General features: G+C 47.3%; 7 protein-coding genes across 7 annotated transcripts; 4 read left to right on the top strand and 3 right to left on the bottom strand.

The window, feature by feature from the left end:
• Window positions 1-668: 668 nt before the first annotated feature.
• Window positions 669-1145, top strand: PENARI_c005G07688 (uncharacterized protein; the record flags this gene model as incomplete). Its single annotated transcript, XM_022629868.1, has 2 exons — window positions 669-686; window positions 774-1145. 2 exons carry the CDS (start codon window positions 669-671, stop codon window positions 1143-1145), a joined length of 390 nt encoding a protein of 129 aa, XP_022490326.1.
• Window positions 1146-4409: 3264 nt separating this feature from the next.
• PENARI_c005G11887 (acetoacetate decarboxylase family protein) lies at window positions 4410-5147 on the top strand (the record flags this gene model as incomplete). Its single annotated transcript, XM_022630066.1, has 1 exon — window positions 4410-5147. One exon carries the CDS (start codon window positions 4410-4412, stop codon window positions 5145-5147), a length of 738 nt encoding a protein of 245 aa, XP_022490566.1.
• A 391-nt stretch (window positions 5148-5538) lies between these two features.
• Window positions 5539-6078, bottom strand: PENARI_c005G05875 (uncharacterized protein; the record flags this gene model as incomplete). The annotated part of the gene is made up of 2 exons (XM_022629770.1): window positions 5539-5726; window positions 5772-6078. 2 exons carry the CDS (start codon window positions 6076-6078, stop codon window positions 5539-5541), a joined length of 495 nt encoding a protein of 164 aa, XP_022490594.1.
• Window positions 6079-7422: 1344 nt separating this feature from the next.
• PENARI_c005G05043 (uncharacterized protein) lies at window positions 7423-7997 on the top strand (the record flags this gene model as incomplete). Its single annotated transcript, XM_022629731.1, has 2 exons — window positions 7423-7753; window positions 7810-7997. 2 exons carry the CDS (start codon window positions 7423-7425, stop codon window positions 7995-7997), a joined length of 519 nt encoding a protein of 172 aa, XP_022490150.1.
• Window positions 7998-8410: 413 nt separating this feature from the next.
• PENARI_c005G06523 (wax synthase family protein) lies at window positions 8411-9568 on the bottom strand (the record flags this gene model as incomplete). Its single annotated transcript, XM_022629806.1, has 1 exon — window positions 8411-9568. The coding sequence occupies one exon, from the start codon at window positions 9566-9568 to the stop codon at window positions 8411-8413; it is 1158 nt and encodes a 385-aa protein (XP_022490202.1).
• Window positions 9569-10248: 680 nt separating this feature from the next.
• PENARI_c005G02365 (uncharacterized protein) lies at window positions 10249-11013 on the top strand (the record flags this gene model as incomplete). Its single annotated transcript, XM_022629614.1, has 2 exons — window positions 10249-10824; window positions 10879-11013. The coding sequence occupies 2 exons, from the start codon at window positions 10249-10251 to the stop codon at window positions 11011-11013; spliced, it is 711 nt and encodes a 236-aa protein (XP_022490509.1).
• Window positions 11014-12869: 1856 nt separating this feature from the next.
• PENARI_c005G07528 (uncharacterized protein) lies at window positions 12870-17976 on the bottom strand (the record flags this gene model as incomplete). Its single annotated transcript, XM_022629856.1, has 12 exons — window positions 12870-12981; window positions 13088-13144; window positions 13194-13251; window positions 13365-13826; window positions 15883-16042; window positions 16104-16334; window positions 16395-17063; window positions 17129-17300; window positions 17351-17371; window positions 17436-17673; window positions 17759-17854; window positions 17913-17976. The coding sequence occupies 12 exons, from the start codon at window positions 17974-17976 to the stop codon at window positions 12870-12872; spliced, it is 2340 nt and encodes a 779-aa protein (XP_022490259.1).
• Between the last annotated feature and the right edge of the window lie 382 nt (window positions 17977-18358).

Below are 18358 nucleotides of genomic sequence, written 5' to 3'. Positions count from 1 at the left end.
TACCGGCTTCGGGTAATTTCACGTTCTCGCGATTCCGGGGGATCTCCTCATGATGTCATCCCCGTGTCTTTTCCCTCCAAACAGCAGTCTATTCCGCCGGTTGCTGGAAAGCCGGGTTGATTGTATACCCAATAACTTATAACCGATGTCCCTAGCGCCCACACACCTGCCGGAATGATTGGCCACGAAACACAGACGAAACAAACCGGAACTCGTCTATGGGTGTGTACCGGAAACGATTATTCACGCCTGTGAAAGCCCTTTTCTTGGCCCCCCATCCTGGCCGCTGATCTTCCGAGGTTGGCTCTCGGCTGGCAACGGGCAAAGCATTATTGCGCGTTTACCAATTACGCTTATCTTGCCAAGTCCAAAAACATTCTGAGGAATGACTGTCAGCTGCCCAGACCGACTTGTGCAACCAAAATACCAGAGCCAAGAAAGGCGAATATGTCGAAGCATTTCGAGAGAAAGGGTGATATTCCAATAGCGGTGTCTTGGCTGTACCCCCTTTTTCGGCCAAGACATGTGAAGTTCACGTTTGAGCTTCTCCTTTATGACTTTATGGGCGATAATCGCGGGGAGTGGCTTGTCTGCATGACCGGTCCACTTCATCCCAGTCCTAGATATGATGCACTAGATCGGCATGATTCGGGCACATCATCGATAGCATGCCCCTCATTCCCAAGGTACCTCTTGGCTTATTTTGAGGATAACTATATAAGTGAGGTCCAATCTCCCTCTTTCTGACCCGTTCCAACACACTCTGCCTTCAGTTTACCTTCTACAAAAGATCCCGTCTTCAACCGCTCTACTCCACATACAGTTTTCACATACAAAAACCTCAAAAAATGTACACCTACACTCCCACCCACCGTTTCCTGGTCCTCTCTGCCACTGAGTCTGGGCCATACGACCCCAGCAACAAGTTCCTGGTGCTGTCCCCCACCGAGTCTGGCCCTGACCCTCGCGTCTGGGAGGACCAACCCCAGGTTGAGACTAGTTCAACCGAGCAGAGCCCTAATGTGACTCTCAACCGTGCTCGTACCAACAGCTCTCTTTCAACTTCCTCCTCATCCTCTCTCAATGACCTTGTTGCTACCCTCCCCAACGGGTTCCTCTACCTCGGTCATGGCAAGAAGCACTAGGCGATATCTCAACGACTCGCCTACTCTTCGGTCTTCCTTCCTCATCCATAATTTACGATATACCATTGCCACAGTGACCGATGCATCATTAAGCGCATTTGTTTTTCATTTTTCATTTTGTTTGTGCTTCAGTCAAAGCAGTGACTTGTACTCGGGATTTACGGGACCACCTAAATTGGGAAACAGGTCCGGAAAAGCAGGGGTGTTTCATGGCGCTTATTATTCCCAATCTGTTTTATTCGTTCTACAGATCGTCGCCCTTTCGCTGCAAGCTTACATAGGCCCCATACGGCAAGCTAGCGGTCAATGAACAAGATTTCCGATCTAAATAATTTCCAATCCACTCAATCCACTCGATCCGCTCCTGCCACATACTGTACATAGCATAGCCCACCTGATCAACGGCGGACATCCGGACGCAAGGGATGTCCCTGAATGCTTGGCGGAGCTTGCCAAGATGATGATTGCCCGCCAAGCCTTGTGCAATCTGATACTCCCGCCTTGGCCGGAGGGGGGCAGGGATTGACCGCGGATCATGTTCCACGCAGGCAGCAGTGCCCTTGTGCGCATAATCAGCACCACTTTTGGGGTGCCCACCCTGCCAAGGCCCCCTGTTACGAATCTTGCTTATCAGTCAAGTTTGTTTTCTTTTTCGCAATGCACGTTGATTTCTCCATGAATCAGATTGGTTCAGGTTTGAGGTTACATGACATCTTCTTGGCCTGGTAATGGTGCCAGGCCACTTGTTCGCTGTTCGGTGAAGCCGTCTCCTACCCCTCTATGGGTCTCGCCCATCCCTCTCCGCACGTTTCTTCGGTGAAGATCTGGGGCGATGATGTGCGCTGTCTCTCCTTACTCTATCTATCGTTTCGGTGTCTTCTGAACCAATAGGATCTGCCAGTCACGACACGCCAGATAGCAAACAAGGTCTCGGGTAAAAGGAGGAATTTGCCAAGTCGGTCATTGAATTTCCGAGTTGGCTTGCACGATGCCTTGGACTAGGACTAAGGTTCTCACCGGTCGATTGGAAACGTGAAGTGTTGGATCTGCAATAGATCCATGCTATGTTGCGTGTCGAAAGCCTCGTGGGCACCACAGTACAACTGTGCAATGCTATTTTAAACCGGACACGAAGTGTTTCTTGCTCCACATCTGTGTTAGCACAATATTACCCGTTCATAATACTGTACACAGTCCTAGACTGCTGCTTTAAGAAAAGGGATAGGCATTGAGTTTGAAGCCTTGGCAGTTTTAAGATATAGCCCGACATTCCATCCCTTTGGCAAGCCATCAGCCTCATCCTTTGCCTTTTAGATTCGTCTAGAACTATTCGGCTTATCACAGCCTTGTCCACGTGAGCAAGAATGATAGGCAGGTATGGAGTATACACCCGAGTCAAACCGCGCCTTACTGCTCGATTTTCGCCAGTCACAAAAATTTAGCAGATTCAGCGCGCCCTTAGGTTTCTGAGCTGCCTGTTTACTGGAAGTAAATGCTATTTCAAACAATTAAGTTCCATCGTTCAATAATATGCTTCAAAACTTGTCTTTGCTGGCTTTGACTGTCTTTTGTCCTCATGTTTCGTGACTTAGGAGACACGGTATACTATCCCAAAGCCAGAGACTCTATCAGAGTCACCGACATGCAGCAGATGATAACCCACAACCCCGAAGGCGCTCGGATCTCTAGAGATAGGTCCCGTTATCGATGTGCATTCGCTGTCTGGCCTGAATACCGTCCTTGGATAATGGTGCGTGTTTATTTTGACGGAACTCATACTGACATGCTCAAGTATGATAACTCCAAGGTCCGACGCGCTGTCCTCTCACTAAAGCCGAAATAATGTTAATCTCCCTGTTCGGTTTATGTCTTCAACGAGCCGGTTTTCCTCAGCTGTTCCATAGCTAGTCAGTGGCTATTAATAGTGCTGAGCATGACAATAAAGTGATGTAAAGGGGAATGAAGGACAAATAACTACATAGCTATGGTCCTAAATCAGTCTCCCTAACTGTTATCAAGTTGAAGAAGGTAGGAAACTGGTTAATAACTCGCGCTGGTTGCTTTTGACATCCCCTCCCTCCACCCCTCAGAAACCCCCCAAATTAATCGTCCCAAGGTTTCTCTGTAGATAAGAGTGGGAAATAACATAACTTTACGGTATTGTCAATTACAGGCCCTGTGTCGGGTTCCGAGTAAGCACCTTGACTGTCACTTCGGTGCTGTGGAAGGATGGAAAGTGACAGAGCCTATCGTGAAACACGCTAGTCTATATTAGATTTAGTCATACATCTCCCGTTTGCCAAGAAAGACGCCTGTTTTCATATAAAGTAAAATAATGTTAACCATCTTTTATAGGAAACTGTCGGAAATGGGGATTGACTGTTTGCACTGTTTGCCAGATTACTTAGAAACCCATAAATTGCCAGAACTCAGGGGTAACGTTATAGCAACTTAGAAAGCTTCATATTTATCTGAGGATCCCATAAGGTCGCCTGACTAGCTTTTTATCAGTTATGAGCCCGAGATCGCTTCTTCAACCCATGTTAAGAACGTATAAAACAGTGCAAACATTCAATCCTCTTTTCTTGACATCCCCCAGGTTTTGGGGCTTGGTGAAACCATCTGCTGGCATCTCACCATTTGGAACCCATGAGACGTTTACCCTGCCTGCGCTGACTCTTTGCTTCATCCAGCATCGAGATTGCTACTAAGGTATAGATCATCGTCATCGTGATGGAGCGACAGAGTCTGCTGATCCGCTGTTATGGTGAGGCATTGGGTACCGGATATCACTGCCAAATCAGAGTTCACTTGATTGTCTAGATCACTTACAATATGAGTCGATCTGACCGTATTCATCTATATCTACATTTCCATGGTTTTGCAATAATGCCACACCTTCGGTGACAGCAGTTGGTTGTAGCGCATGACATCATCTTGGAGCTTGGAGTCGTCACGGACCCCATCGATGGAGATGAAGGGGATTCCATGATGCAGAGTCATACTCGTGACCTCGTTTAGCGTTGCATAAAGGACAGGAGGCCTCGCAGGTCGATGGGAGATTATCAGCGATTAGTCTGCATAGTGCATGACCATCAACAGAGCTCTCTACTCGTATTTCTACCAGCCTCGCAGGACACGGATGTGGTCCTAACAAAATTGTATTTATCCTTATCACCATCCTGAAATACCGCTATTGCCTATAGCCTGTCGTGGCAAATTCTTGCTATTCGATGGTGTCTAACTATCTCTTAGTACTCCAAAATGCCATTTGGATCGCTCTCAGTATCCAACGCAGCCATTCCACAGTATGCTCCTCCGTATCCCGTGAACGGCAGCTACTATACAAGTGAAGCTTTTCTCACTGTTACCTATCAAACAACGGTGCAATGTGTGCGTCATCTTGTGCCGGACATGCTAGAGCTCGAGGACGAGCCACAGGTATCAGTAATGATTCTGAAGCACAATATGACCTCATTCGGTCCATACAATGAGTATGTCCACTCGGTCAAGGTCAAATACCACGGCGACACGTATGACTACTTTCTTTCCCTCATCCTAGACGACGACGCACCAGTATCACATGGCCGCGAGCAATACGGCTTTCCCAAGAAGTTGGGGAACGTGGTGTTAGAGTTGAAAACTGGATCGACGGTCGTCCACGGCTACGTTGAGAGACCTGCAGGTCAAAAGATTGTTGAAGTTGGTTTCCAGCCTGAACAGAAAGTGAAGGGCACGGCTGAGAGAACGATCCATGGGTTAAATTTGCGAGTCATCCCCGCGGTGGTTTCGGGTCAGAGTCCGTCGGTCAAGGAGCTAGTGCCAGTCGACATCAGTATGGAGGCAAGCGAGGTTTGGCAAGGATCTGGCTCTGTCTGCTTCCCAGAGCCATCAAGGTTCGATCCGATGCATGAAATCAAAGTCCTTCGCTACCAAACAGCGACTCTGTTGCGGAATGCATCCCTTACAATGCCTCTGCCGACAAAAGTGTTCCAGCTATAATCATACTATAGTTCGTGCTCAAATGGATGCGTGTCGACCATTAAACTCTAAAGCTGTTTCATTTACTCTCACTAATATAGGGACAAGAAGGGCTTTAAACGGTGCCCTAAGTATATCTTCTAGATTACCCCTAGCAGCTAGGGATGCGCATAAATAACAGAAGGGGAAAGGTCTCGAGTGCCAGGTATTATCTGGCACATATGAAAATCCGATACTGACTGATTAAAACAAATGCATTGCGGCCTGTTTGACCATACTTGGAACGATCTATGTGGACATCACAAATGAAGTAGGGAAAGAGATTCCGAGCGACCACTTCCCCGGTTACACTGGTTCATTACTGCTCTTTTATAGGAGCAACCAATGATTGCGGAATTGGCATGTTATACCTTTAGGAGGTAGAGTAGCCGTGCTTGTTGAGCGCTTCAGCTACCTGGACCCATTCGTCCTTGGTCAGATCGCTGTACTGAATAGCGTCAGATCCCATCGGGGTGGGAACAGGGCCGCCCTCCTGGGTAGGGTCACCGGTAAGCACGGTAGCGAGGTCCATGCAAGCAGGGGGAAGGCCATCCAGTCGCACTGTAATAATCAGTCGTGTTTCATCCAGTGCAGTTTGTGACTTACAGTTGTTGGTTCCGGAGAAATGGACATGCGCACCATCGAGCTGACCCTGGCATAAGTCCCAGGAGTTCTGCGAGACTCCGGCTGGCAGATTCACGGGAGAGCGGCGGGTGCTTGATGAGATTCCGTGGCCGACACTAGCAGCACCCGCACCGCCGAGGGCAGCACCTCCAAGTGCGCCATCGGCGGATGCAACGGTGGCTGCAGTCTCGACGCTGGCTTCGGCGATGAGAAGGAATGGGGCTGGGGCGTACTGCACCATCGAGAGGATGGCGGTAGCGGAGACGGCAGCTAAGCTGAGAAGGTGCATTGTAGCGTGTATGTGGTGGAAAAGGACTTTTAAAATAATAATTGAGATATTGAGACTTTGGATTCAAGGCTTTTGTTGTTTGGGGAAGTGGGTTGATGGATTTGAATTGAACGGAGGAAGGGAGCTTGCTTTATATGTGTTTGGCGACTCAGCAGTGACTCGAGGTTGACTGCCGACTCGATCGAGACAATCTTTGTCTTGGGGGCGGTTTGTCATGCCCGGTTGTCATTGAATCGCTCAATGAATCCTTTGAATCCCTTCGTATCCTATCATGGGTGGCCTATGAGGCTCAATCATAGACTGTGCCATTGTAATATCGCCCCCATCTCCAGGGGCCTGGTGGGTAGACCTGCAGATGAGCCACCGGTGGAGCTTGAGTCGACTCCAAGATAGTAACGCCTCACCAAACATGGAAGCTTCGGTGTCGGGTTCTCCATGTAACCCTTTTTGGCCCCATGATGTAGCACGTAACAATGAAGTCCGGTGGATGAAGAATGGCCCCTGAAGGATTCAAAGCAACATTTGATTATCAAAATCAAGCCCCATTTTAGCATGTTGCATTGCATCCAATATGCGTCACTAAAATAGTTGGACGAATTGCTGGTTGCTGTACAATATTGAAGTATACAAGGGCACATAATAATTTTCGAGACTACAATCTGCGATTACTTTTCAAGGGAAAATGAGCAACAAAAAGCCTCTCCCTAAATCAAGCCGAAACCAGTGGGAATCCTGCGATTATTGCGTGAATTACTCGGCTTGTTGAGGCCGCAAAGACACCAGAGCACGCTCCACACATCCATCTTCTCAACGCCTAACAGGCAACATTGCTCCATTCTTTGGCCCGTTTAGTTATTTTGGGACACTGTTTTCTAACTCGAGTTTGATACTATCAGCTCAAGGGTGAGTACGTCGTGGGGCAGCATTAAAATGCCTCATTTGGGGGCAGGTTGGATAATCTAGTGCCAATCTCATGTTTCTAGGTGTTTGTATGATAATGGTGGGTAAAGGATTCCCCATTGAAGATACAGGTTCGCCGACCTGCCATAGAGTATAGTGGGTATGGCCCCCTGAACCATGACATCCCGGCCCGAGAAGTTCAAAGCGTCGTGACAAGGCTTCGTCAACCAACCTTCTATGGTAATGGGGGCGGGAATATCATGAAGATGAAAGATTTGGGGGCTCCTACTAAATAGGAAATTGCAGCAGCACCCTCAGGGATAAATAGAGGCATCTTCCCGCCTAATATACTTCTTTTCTCATCGTCAACTACTCAATTATCTTTGACCTCAATCCAAAAAAGCTTCCCTCCAAATCACATCCTTTCGACTACTTTTTGCCAGAATGCACTTCTCCAAGGCTGTCTTTATGGGCTCTGCTGGCCTCCTTGCCTTCACCCAAGTCTGCCCCGCAGCAATCACCGAGGTTCTGATCGGTGTTCTGGGCGGTGTTGTGGCCGGCGGAGTCTCCGGTGGCGTCGGCGCTGCAGAGAGCAGCAAGCGCGATATCGAGCAGGCCCACGCTCGCGACTTCCTCGCTCCCTACTTGAACAACAATAATGTGAAGAAGATCCGCAGCTTGCCTCCTGGCGTCTCCCAGGAGTCGTTGGACCAGTGCACCCAGCAGATCAACGACCAGGGCAACCCCGTCCACGTCTACAGTATCAGTGACACTGGTAAGTTTCTCTTTCTTCACCTTCGCGTATAAAACCGTTAATGTGTATTTGCCCAGCTGCTCGGGCCGATAACGTGCCCGCTGCTTGCATGGACCTGGCTACCGTCATCCTCAGCGACCCTGCCCAGGCGGGCGGACCTGTCCCAACCCCGATGGGCAGTTCTAGTCTTCAATACAACGGTCTTAGTTCCAAGGATAAGACCGACCTGCAGAACGCCCTTTCCAAGACTGGTTCTCGCACTTAAGTGGGAGGTGTAACCGATCGAACTTCTTTGAAGTTTTCATTATCTGAAATTTGTTGAGTACATTAGAGAAGTCGCCTACAATTAGAATTCATTCGAGTATTTATCTATATTCGCGTGTAAGCCCTAAAGAGATAAGACTCCACATGGAATGAAATCAGGACATCTGGAATTTGCAGATGACACTACGTGACCCACAATGCTGGGGGCCGTCTCCACTTTCAGGGGAAAAGCTTAACTGGCTCATGCTTATGTCGTCATCGTCATCTATAGTTGATACGCTTTCCTGTTATGGATAGGGCCAAATGCTGCACAGCCTCGTACTTCCTACACATGATCTTTCCCTCTTGCAAATGAAATGCACACATTGATTTTCTATTTTGGTTGCGTATCTTGTTTTCTGACTAGCAATCGCCCTATGCTCTAGCTGCACAATATATCTTGCCATATTCCCACTTAGGCACGCTCCAAAACATGAATGCGAATACCCATAGAAAACCAATTGCTTTGTACACACCCCATCTCTCGGCCACGCGACTCCACTCCATTAACATTTTATTTCTCCCAAGATACGCTGTCCAACAATTGGTAGCCACCATCTCAATCATGGTAGCACCGCCATTCATAGAAAACCACAATGTATCCCTCCAAACTTCGCAACGCCCCGTTTGCCAGCTAACCAGGGAGTGCACGGCTCCAGATAAGAAAAAGGCTAAGCTCAGTACTACAATCTTTTCCCAGGTACCACCCGGCGGGAAACGAAACACTCTTCGAGACACCCATAGCCCGTAATTCTTGTATGGTCTATACACGAGACGATGCCAAAACCGGGACCAGAAATAGCGCAGTGTATACGCCTCCGCGGGATTACCGAAGAGCGGCGGCCACTCCCAAGGCTCGTCCCAGCGGAGGATGCAGGAGAATAAGATGGCAGCAAATGTCTGTGCAAGATGCAGAACTGCAGAGTTGGACCAGATCCAGTGTACGGCGAAGACACAGCGCAAAAGAGTCTCCCGGACTGTGATTGCTGAACCCATTAGTAGGCGACGAACATATGACTGCTTCGTTGCCGAGAAGTCAGCGACTGTCAGCGGTGCAAATGCACCCGGCAACAAAGGCACCATCATGTACCGAGCTACCAGGAATAAAATGAGCAACTCGGCTAGACGGCGAACGAGGAACGCTGTTCGAGATGGCCGGGTCCGCATCATTGGAGCGCCCGGGATTGCGCGAGGGGTATGCAGTAGTTGTGGGTTACTCCAAATTTTGTAAGCTGCGTGGAGATCCCATGGTTTTGGATGTATTGTGGGATGCAACACCCATTGCTCAATGTAAAGGACGGACATCATGTTTGCGACATGGATGAATCCAGCGTGGCCCCAAACAGAGCCCAGCCCAAGCCCGGGGAGAGCAACATTGATGTCTTTGATTGTGAAAAACGAAAGTGCCGCTGGGACGAGGATTGGGAGAAGGAAGTAGATTCGATATGGCTGGGAGACATTCAGGGCCACGCAAGAGATGAGAGATGAGAGTAAGCAGGCAATGACAGACGCTATACCACGGAGAAGCGACATGGCCATCTAGTTTACAGAAGCTTGAGGGTTGTGGTTTTTGCTGTGCCTCATCATATCATTTTATTTTCTTGTTATGTATATTCTATTTTAAGTGACCGCTCGGCTCACTTTGATGCCTCTTCCTATATTCGTGAACTTTTGGCCCCATTCATTCGAGGTGTTCCGCATTGAGGAAAATTTAGGAAATCAGAAGGATTGGAGTAGATCCAAGGCGAGTTGGCTAACTGGACAGAAAAGCGCCTCGTGTTGGGGGCTATTTTGGTTAAAGGCTTAATTCAACCTGCTGTGGGGTCCGAATCATTAAAGGATCGGCGTGCAAAGTCATCAAAGTCAGACATGGCCCCCGTTTGGGGGCCAATTGCACTTCCGCGGCTTTTCTCTTCTTTTCTGGTCTTTTCTTTACCCTTTTTCTTTTTTGGCTGATATTGGGGGCTAGAAAGCTTCTTGGGACGACATACGTGTACGTACTAACTTAGTCCGCGGGAAAGGTTACTCTTCCATTCCAATACATTAAAACCAACAGGGCTGTGGGGCTGAGTTTCAAGAAACCCCTCATTTTCCTTCTCCGAGTCAGTTTCTGATGTTTTCGGCCGTTGCAATATTTTAAGGAAACGAGCCTTGAAGTTATCGAACACATTGGCTGCAGTCAAGGATACTACCAGCCTTCGCATCCCAGAGACATGGCACCGAGTGTTTCCAACGTCAAACAGCCCATCGCTATTCGGACCGAGTATACAGTTTCCGATCCTACGTCTATCAGAGTCAAACAGCACAGTCTGAGCCTGTCCGGGGGAGAGTTCACAGTGTCCAAATGGGAACCCGATCAGTCTTCAAGGCTTGAAGATTCTCCCGATATTCTGTCTGTTACTGGGAAGGTCACGTCTTTCCATCAGAGACGCCATTTCCGAGACCCTTCTGGGCTTCCGTTATTTGAGCTTTCAAATAAATCCTTGGGCTCGACACGCTTCGTCAACTTGCCAGGTGGTGGCTCTGGATCAGAGCCAATTGCTATATTTGCGCCACGATTTGACTGGCACAAAGACAAATTTGATCTTTATGTCAAAAATGCCGTGGCAAATGGAGAAGAAACTCTTCTAGAAGTGCGGGGTCAGGACGTTTACAAATTGAGGACAAATGTCTGGGCCAATGGGGCCTTGGTGATGACTATCAAGAGGACAGACAGATATGCCCCGTACATTCCGTTGAAGAGACCTGAATGGCAAGTGGATGTTGGCGGGGGAATGGATTTGTCGCTGGTGAGTCTACTTTCCCTCATTGGGTCCGTGTTGAAAATTGAACTCGCATCTTAGGCCTCTTGCATTGTAGTCTATATGGCGGAGACGATGTACCATCCTAGCATGCCATCATCGCATGCATCCGCGGGTCAGAACGACCAGGGCTCATCACAGGAAGCAGAATTATCGGAAATGGGGAAGATGGAGTAGGGTTTAGAGTACGGGTGGAGACCTTTACTGGAGGAGTTTGATTATTCCATTGACAACATTTCAAGGCTAGTTCGTATTTCTATAAAGTAAGATAATATACGGATCTCAAGCGAGAAACAAAGATAAATTATAAGCTACACGCTTTCTTGGCGGGTCTTGGCCCCCATTTATCCTGCGTTACATTCAGCCCACAAATATAAAATAACCCAGGCGCCCCAGACCCTCCCTCAATCTACGCTGAACGCAAAGGATTTTGATTCTCAGACAAAGACACACCATGAAAATACATTGCCATTTTAAAAATGCCCTAACTTTTTTTCTATTTCTTTCTGTTCCATTGATGATATGGAAAGCCCTTTGTTTGACTACTGCGAGTCCCTACCCTATCGTGGTAGTCATCTCCGAATCTATGGCACCGGCATTTCACCGAGGGGATATTCTCTTTCTCTCGAATCGGCAATATGAGGTTTCCGTTGGCGATATACCGGTTGTATGGTTTCCGGGAAATCCATTACCCATGGTGCACCGTGCCATCCAAGTTCTAGTGAACAGCGACAGGTATTTACTTCTATAGATGCCATTCAGCGCAATCCAGCATGCTAACGTTAGAAGGCAATATATTCTCACGAAAGGAGATAACAATCCAACTCATGACATGTCATTATATCCGCTCGGTCAGGCATATGTGGCTCGAGAGGAAATTGTTGGGTTGGTAAGAGGGTATCTGCCTTGTGTGGGATGGGTAACAATAGCGCTCAGTGAATATCCATGGCTGAAAGGGGTAGGAATTGGTGTATTCGGAGCCATAGGGATGCTTACTTGATAGTCTGAAGTATTTGGCTGAATCTCCCTGGAGTTTTGCATCTAAGCAGCCATAAGATTTGACCTGGCCCCATCCCCTCTCAATTGTGATGCAGCCAGATTCTCAAAGTTCTATTCCTATTTATAGTGTATCCAGAGATCATGATAAAGACGACCCAACTATACGTGACATATTGGTATCCCGGACGGAGACCCATTCTGGCCCCCTGGCCCCCCTGCTCACCCCCTGCCCTGGCCCCCAAAAGTTACCCCACAAGGCCCGCACTGTCCTGAATTTCTAATTGAACGTGCCTACTTGAAACGACAATGTGTTATGCAGATCAATGGTACGAGGCAACGAAGCACCTCTCAAGCCCAAGGGGCCGAAGCTTAGCATGGGTCATCCAGTCTTGCCATGGGCGAAAATAGCTCACTACGTATAGGTATCCAATGACGATGTACACAAGTTCTGCTGTTGGATATTATGGCGACTAACTTATATAGACCCCATCTTTCGACTGCTTAACTCAGTCATTAAACCTTTTCACTAGCCTCTAGCAATCCTCGCCCAGATTCAGCAAGAGAGAAAAGCATTCGCTGTGTAGGTGAATTGCCGAGCGCCTGCTCTGTTATTTGGCATGTGGAATCGCTAATGGACAGAAACTGAAGCTCAAAAAGAACCCTCTTTCTCCTACGTCGCAACAGAGAACAGCACGTACAGATGCCTCAACCCAAAAACGCTTTTGCGGACGACGAGTCCTTGGAGATTGGCAAGCTACCCCAGAAGCCAAAACCTAACGTCTTCCTTCGCGTCTGCGGTGCTCCGTGGAAGGAGCTTTCTACACTGGAAATGTCTATGAGGGTCGTTGGCTGGTTGGTTTTTTGGGTCGTGATAGGCGCCATTATTGGTCTCATCATCCGGTTTACATGAAATGAATAGAGGGGTTAGAAGACTAGGGGAGGGGTTATTTCATAGCCAGCTTTATTGTCAATTATCAAGGATCTGTTTTAATTTCCAAGTATGATGAAGTTTGAAACTAAACAAGCAGCCTCATTTAGGCCAATAGTTCGAGAGAAGATCTCAGAAATTTCATGGTGTAGAAGTAGTGTGAGCTAGATGAGGCGCGAAGGCATTTGGTTCGAATGACGGTCAGGCCGCTAAGGATGCTGGAAAGAAGGGTGTCATGTTCCGCTATGATGCTGCTTCTTGTATAAATTGCTTTTGAAACCAGCGAAGGCCTATCTTATCGGACGTCCACCCGTTCGAACTTACCTCGAAGCGCTAGTCGAGTGGAAGGTCTCTAAATCATGCTTGATTGTAGTGCTTGCCCTTAAAAATAAGCGTCGATGGAAGGGCCTACCCTAAAGCGTTGACTAACTCGATTGCGGTTACCCACATGACCTTTCGTATGCCTTCTGCTGCCGCTTCATCTCCACCTGTATCCATAAATATGAAGTCAGCGCCCAAACAATAATATAGGCAAAGAGTATGCCTAAAGACGATCCAAACGCAAAGTGGAATTCTAAAGTCCATATGATAGCTGACAAACAGCCAAGATAGACACTTATCCCTAGAATCCACCAAATAGTGAGAAATAGGAACATGCGTCTAAAAGCTTTGGATGAATCATAACGCAAATTCAATCGTATTCGGAATTCCCGATCCTGGAGACCATCAACAGCGATAAAGTCTTCAGCTGCGTAGTATACAAACGGGCGTAGTGGCGTCCCTCGAGCTTGTGAATCAATGCCAATCGGTATATTGAACGGTACCAGCGTGACGAGTATGAGAATTCCGAGAAAGCCCATAAGGAAAGCTGGAGAATAGAGATAGAGAGTCGGGATCTCCTTGCTGCCGCCGATGACGAACGGGATTAATGCACAAATCATGGAGACACCGTAGACCCAGGACGTGGCATCAAGCTCCCATCGCGACCGTGACAAGAGTGGAGCACATTCCTTCTGGTGCCAAAGAAGACGACAGGTGCGGGCAGCTAAGACATAAAGCTCCCCTAAACCGAAAGAGATAATAGCATAGCCTAGAATATGCTTGTTGAATTCAGCTTCTGCGTAACAGCATCTTTCGTGGTTTTGACAGTCGCTCAGACACCGAGATCGACGTTTCTTGAACCAAGCGTAATATATTATGCAAGGGACTAGGAGATCAAAGATTACAATCATAGGAACTCCCAGAGTGATTGAAAGATGATCGCTGAGCTTTGGGTCCTTCTGAGCAAGCTTCCCACACAACGGATGTGGAGCGGATCTTCCTTGTATGTCTGGTAAGGAGTCTTCCATCGGAGCAGTCTTCCTCGTGTGTTGGGCTATCTATGTATGTATGTATTAAAGAAAGGGATGAGAGCAAAATTGATTATTTTCTTGAAGTCGAGCCTTTCTCTTTCTATTTCCCCAAAAGTAAAAGAGACGCCACAAATCTATGACAGCAGGTCAAATCAGACACGACGCACTATTAGTGAGGATTTTCATTCTACAAACAAGGTTTATTTCGCGTCATTGATGAGTGGTTAATGAACCATTCTTCCGAGTTCACCCACTCATAATGTTTGATTTAATCGTTTCCAGTAGCCGAAGCTTCCTATTGGTCCGTCGTATGATCGCAGATAGTATGGCATATGCTAGTTATTACTTAGCATTACTGTAACTCCATAGAAGATTATAATACATGCCACGAGCTTTCCACATCGTCCGCAGGCCATGTGTTACGGACAAGCTACTCACCAATTAATTGCGGTCCCGCAACTAACGTATTCGGCATGCGAGCTGGCCGGGTAAGCGAGCTGGCCACCCGCCCAGAAACACATCATTTAATTAGACCGTCTTTATTCAACCACCCACCATGCCACTAATTCGCACTCAAAGCTCTCAAAAACGTACTGAGCAAGAGGGTAGGACCTTATTAGCTATGAAGCTATTCAGAAATTCAACATTGTCAATGACAGCGGTGAACGAATATAGAAACCTATGCAGTTCGTTTTCGGCGCTTTAGGTGATACTACTAAGACGCGCCGGGAGCGTAGAGCGGAGGACATAAAAAAGCTCTGCAGCCTTGCGTAAGGAGCTAATGAGAGAATGCACTAATCTCGGTGAAACATCGTCCTATTGTAAACTTTAATAGGTTTCTTGTCCACTCCTATGGATTAATTCTACCCTCGTGTTTCTTACCATCTATTTATTTTGTTACTAAAGGGGAATAGATAGGTGGCCGGCAAGTCGTAATAGTTATATGGTTAAGTATTCTCATTACGATCATCACTATTCCTATACGCTTCTTGGAAATAATCGAGGAGTTCCTCTAATCTAACTTAGCATAGCAAGCAAATAAGTACTTAAGTAACTGTTAACCACTTCGGGATTATAGTCACTTTGCAACTTTCTTTTATTACCCTTAATACGCTCGCTAGCGTAGTTACTGTATCCCTAGCTTCTACCTTACACGTAAGACGCGCTAACCTCGAGACCTTTATCTAGCACGAGAAGTTAACTACCCTTTAAGGTGTCCTTAACAACCTCGGCCCTAATAGTAACCTCTCCCTGGGAGCGGCACTAGGTGTTACTATCGCCGGAAATTCCGAGACAAAACCCCCCTTATATGTTTTTTTTTCCTATTTTAGATACCTAAAGAACGGGTTATAGAGGCTAACATTATTAACTTTATTTTAAATATTGAAATGGGGATGGCACGATGGCAGTCTGACGCAGCAGACGGGTCGATATCCATGGAGACAGCACAACCAACCACTCCCATGTCCAGTACAGACGTAGAGAGCAGTCTCTGTAGGTGCCTATCGCACTAGAAATGAAGCTATATCATGAAAGAAGAATCTGGTGGAAAACTGTAGTCATATTGATGATGGTAGGATGATGCTGGTCTCCAAGAAAAGACTGCATGCAAGCTTCCTAAGGCATTTGCGATACCTCAGGCCACTAATACGCTTCTGTCACGGGTTCCACCACTACACTAGTTAATAGGCTCCATCCTATAAACACTAGAACCCAGGGGTACCTGATTGGAACGAAGCGGAGTATAAAACTAACCCTAAAAATTACGGCAGAGCGCTCCATTTTCTTGGCGAGTCCAGGCTTCACTACCAACACAATTATGACACCAAAGAAGTCCATCGGGGTCGTACTTTTGCTTAATTGCGTGAAGTCGTGGGTAGTTAGATCCCCAGAAAGACCACTGCCAGTTAGGCTCATACGAATTTGCCTGTCCATGTTAACATCTTTGTTTGAAGGAGCGAAATAGAGGAAGCGAAGGATTATCTTACCTCGTTGACATAGGCACCAGTATCAGGCGCCAATTGACGCAATGCATATCCTCGTTTAAAGGTCATGTCATGGATGGCTTTCTCCCTCAGATCATCTGGGAGTGTGTCATCCCATGTTTGCGTTATGATGATATGGACGCCTGACTCTCGCCAGGCCGGGTTTAGAGCATTGTGAACAGCAATTCTGCTCGCTGTCATGGTGCCGGAGACAGATGGATTGGAGACTCCTCTCTGGATGCTATATTAGCTCATTCTAGACTTTCGTAATATTCAAAGAAACGTTATACATACCCCTGAGAGGGAATCCGGATCCATAATTGACTCCAGAGTCCTTGCAAGTAATTGGGTGTCTTTCATTGCTCGCCTGGGGATGAATCGTGATGCCCGGGTACTATGCGCTGCTCCTGTGCTCCCGTAGAGCGGTATATTCTTCACAAGGTCGTACCAAGACGGTGTCCATTGTGCAGTAAACTGGGAGCTGACTGTCGTATTTGCTGCTCTCAGTATTTCCTGCATAGGCATCAAAAGTGTGTCTGATGACTTGTTCCCTCCATTATACTGCATCAAAGCGACACTAAATGAGATTGGGGAGCTAGACAAGGTATAATACCCATGGATTCCAGCAGCCTGTAAGCGGGGGAACTCGCTATGCATCTGTGCAACGAGGCTATACCATTCCTTCGTGGTTGTGTGGTTCTGAGGGGACACATTGATACCCATCAATAAAGTTGATGGCATCTTGTATGCTTTGACCGTGATACTGATGATGATACCAAACGTACCTCCACCCCCACCACGAATCGCCCAAAAGAGATCCTCATTTTGGCACGCATTCACTTTTAGGACGTCAAAGGTCGGTGTCACAACCACAGCCTCAATGATGTTATCGGCTCCCATACCATACACACCAGTTGCAAGACCATGGCCACCACCGGTAGCCCATCCAACGACTCCAACATCCTATAAACGTCATTAAGATCCTGCTATGTCAAAAGTAAGAAAGGAGAAAACAGAGCTTCACACACATTATTTTCACCGCCAACAGCAATAGCATTGTGCTTTGCCATCGCTGCAAACAACTCGCCGTCTTGCACACCAGCACCCAGAGTGGCCGCCATGCCTGTCTGGTTGCTCAAACAAGTCCGCGGAGTGAATCTTTCATGATACTGAATGTTCTTCATGTTATGTGTCCAGATTCTGTCTGTATTAGCCAGGTTTCTTTACCTTAAAGACGATTAGGTACATACGAAAGACTTCCCGGGTTGATGCTATATGTTTAGATTAGTCACTTAATCTTGACCAGCCTTAGATCGATCTGGGTGTAACACTAACCTTCTCTCGCCACTATGTCCTGTGTTCTTGATATTGAGCCGCAAGTTCCATTTCTTGGCAAAAGCAACTGCGTGTTGCACATCTTCGGCCCCTGTCGCATTGACAACATATGGAGGGTAATTGCCCAGCGAACATCCTTGCTTCCCGGCATTCGGGTTGCCCGAGATGCTGGTGCCATTAGGGAAGATAGGAGTGCAGGCATTATCTAGAGAAGGGTCTCCAACACTCGCGGGGTCTGCTGAATGAAATGGCCAAGTAGTCCAGTTGGATAAAACAGATTGACAAGCCTCAGGGTTGAAACCAGGTTCAGAACGGTAACAAACAGATGCCACAGGCAATGTCTTTATCAGACGACCCGAGATAGTGTTGTTGAGTGACGTCCATTCCGAAGTTGAAGGCCAACATGGCATGGAAGGGATCTTTAGTTGATCAGAACAAGTACTGGGAGCAAGATTTGGCGATAACTAACACATTTACAGTCAGTCGCGGCACCAACGCCACGTCCCAGAAGACATCCCAAAAGTAAGAATTTGAGTCGCATGACTGCAGGGGTGAAAATCGTAATCTGTATATTTCTCAATGGCGAAGGCAGGTTGGCAGCCTTATATACTTCGCTTTCTCATCGGATTTCCATTTAAGCGGAGCGGAGTCTCCAGTCTCAGGGGTCTATTACCAAGCCCAAATTCCTACACATAGAATTCGAACCCATAATCCTCGTTTTGCCGTGATGTCAGATCTCAATCTCTCATTCATCGATCTACGCAACATGGTGGGATTTTCTAACCCAATCTGGCAATTTTGTCGTATTCGCGACAGGTCAGAACCATAAACGGACCAGCTTGGCATTTGAAAAGATATTTATATACTTAGCCCGGACGATTCTGGTTCCATTTTCAGGAGTCTAGCGTATCGCATAGTTTTCG

This window comes from Penicillium arizonense, assembly GCF_001773325.1.
Source record: "Penicillium arizonense strain CBS 141311 chromosome Unknown PENARI_contig005, whole genome shotgun sequence".
Classification (NCBI taxonomy): Eukaryota; Fungi; Ascomycota; class Eurotiomycetes; order Eurotiales; family Aspergillaceae; genus Penicillium; species Penicillium arizonense.
The sequence above is the reverse complement of the archived record's forward strand: the minus strand, read 5'-3'. Positions and strand labels throughout refer to the sequence as shown.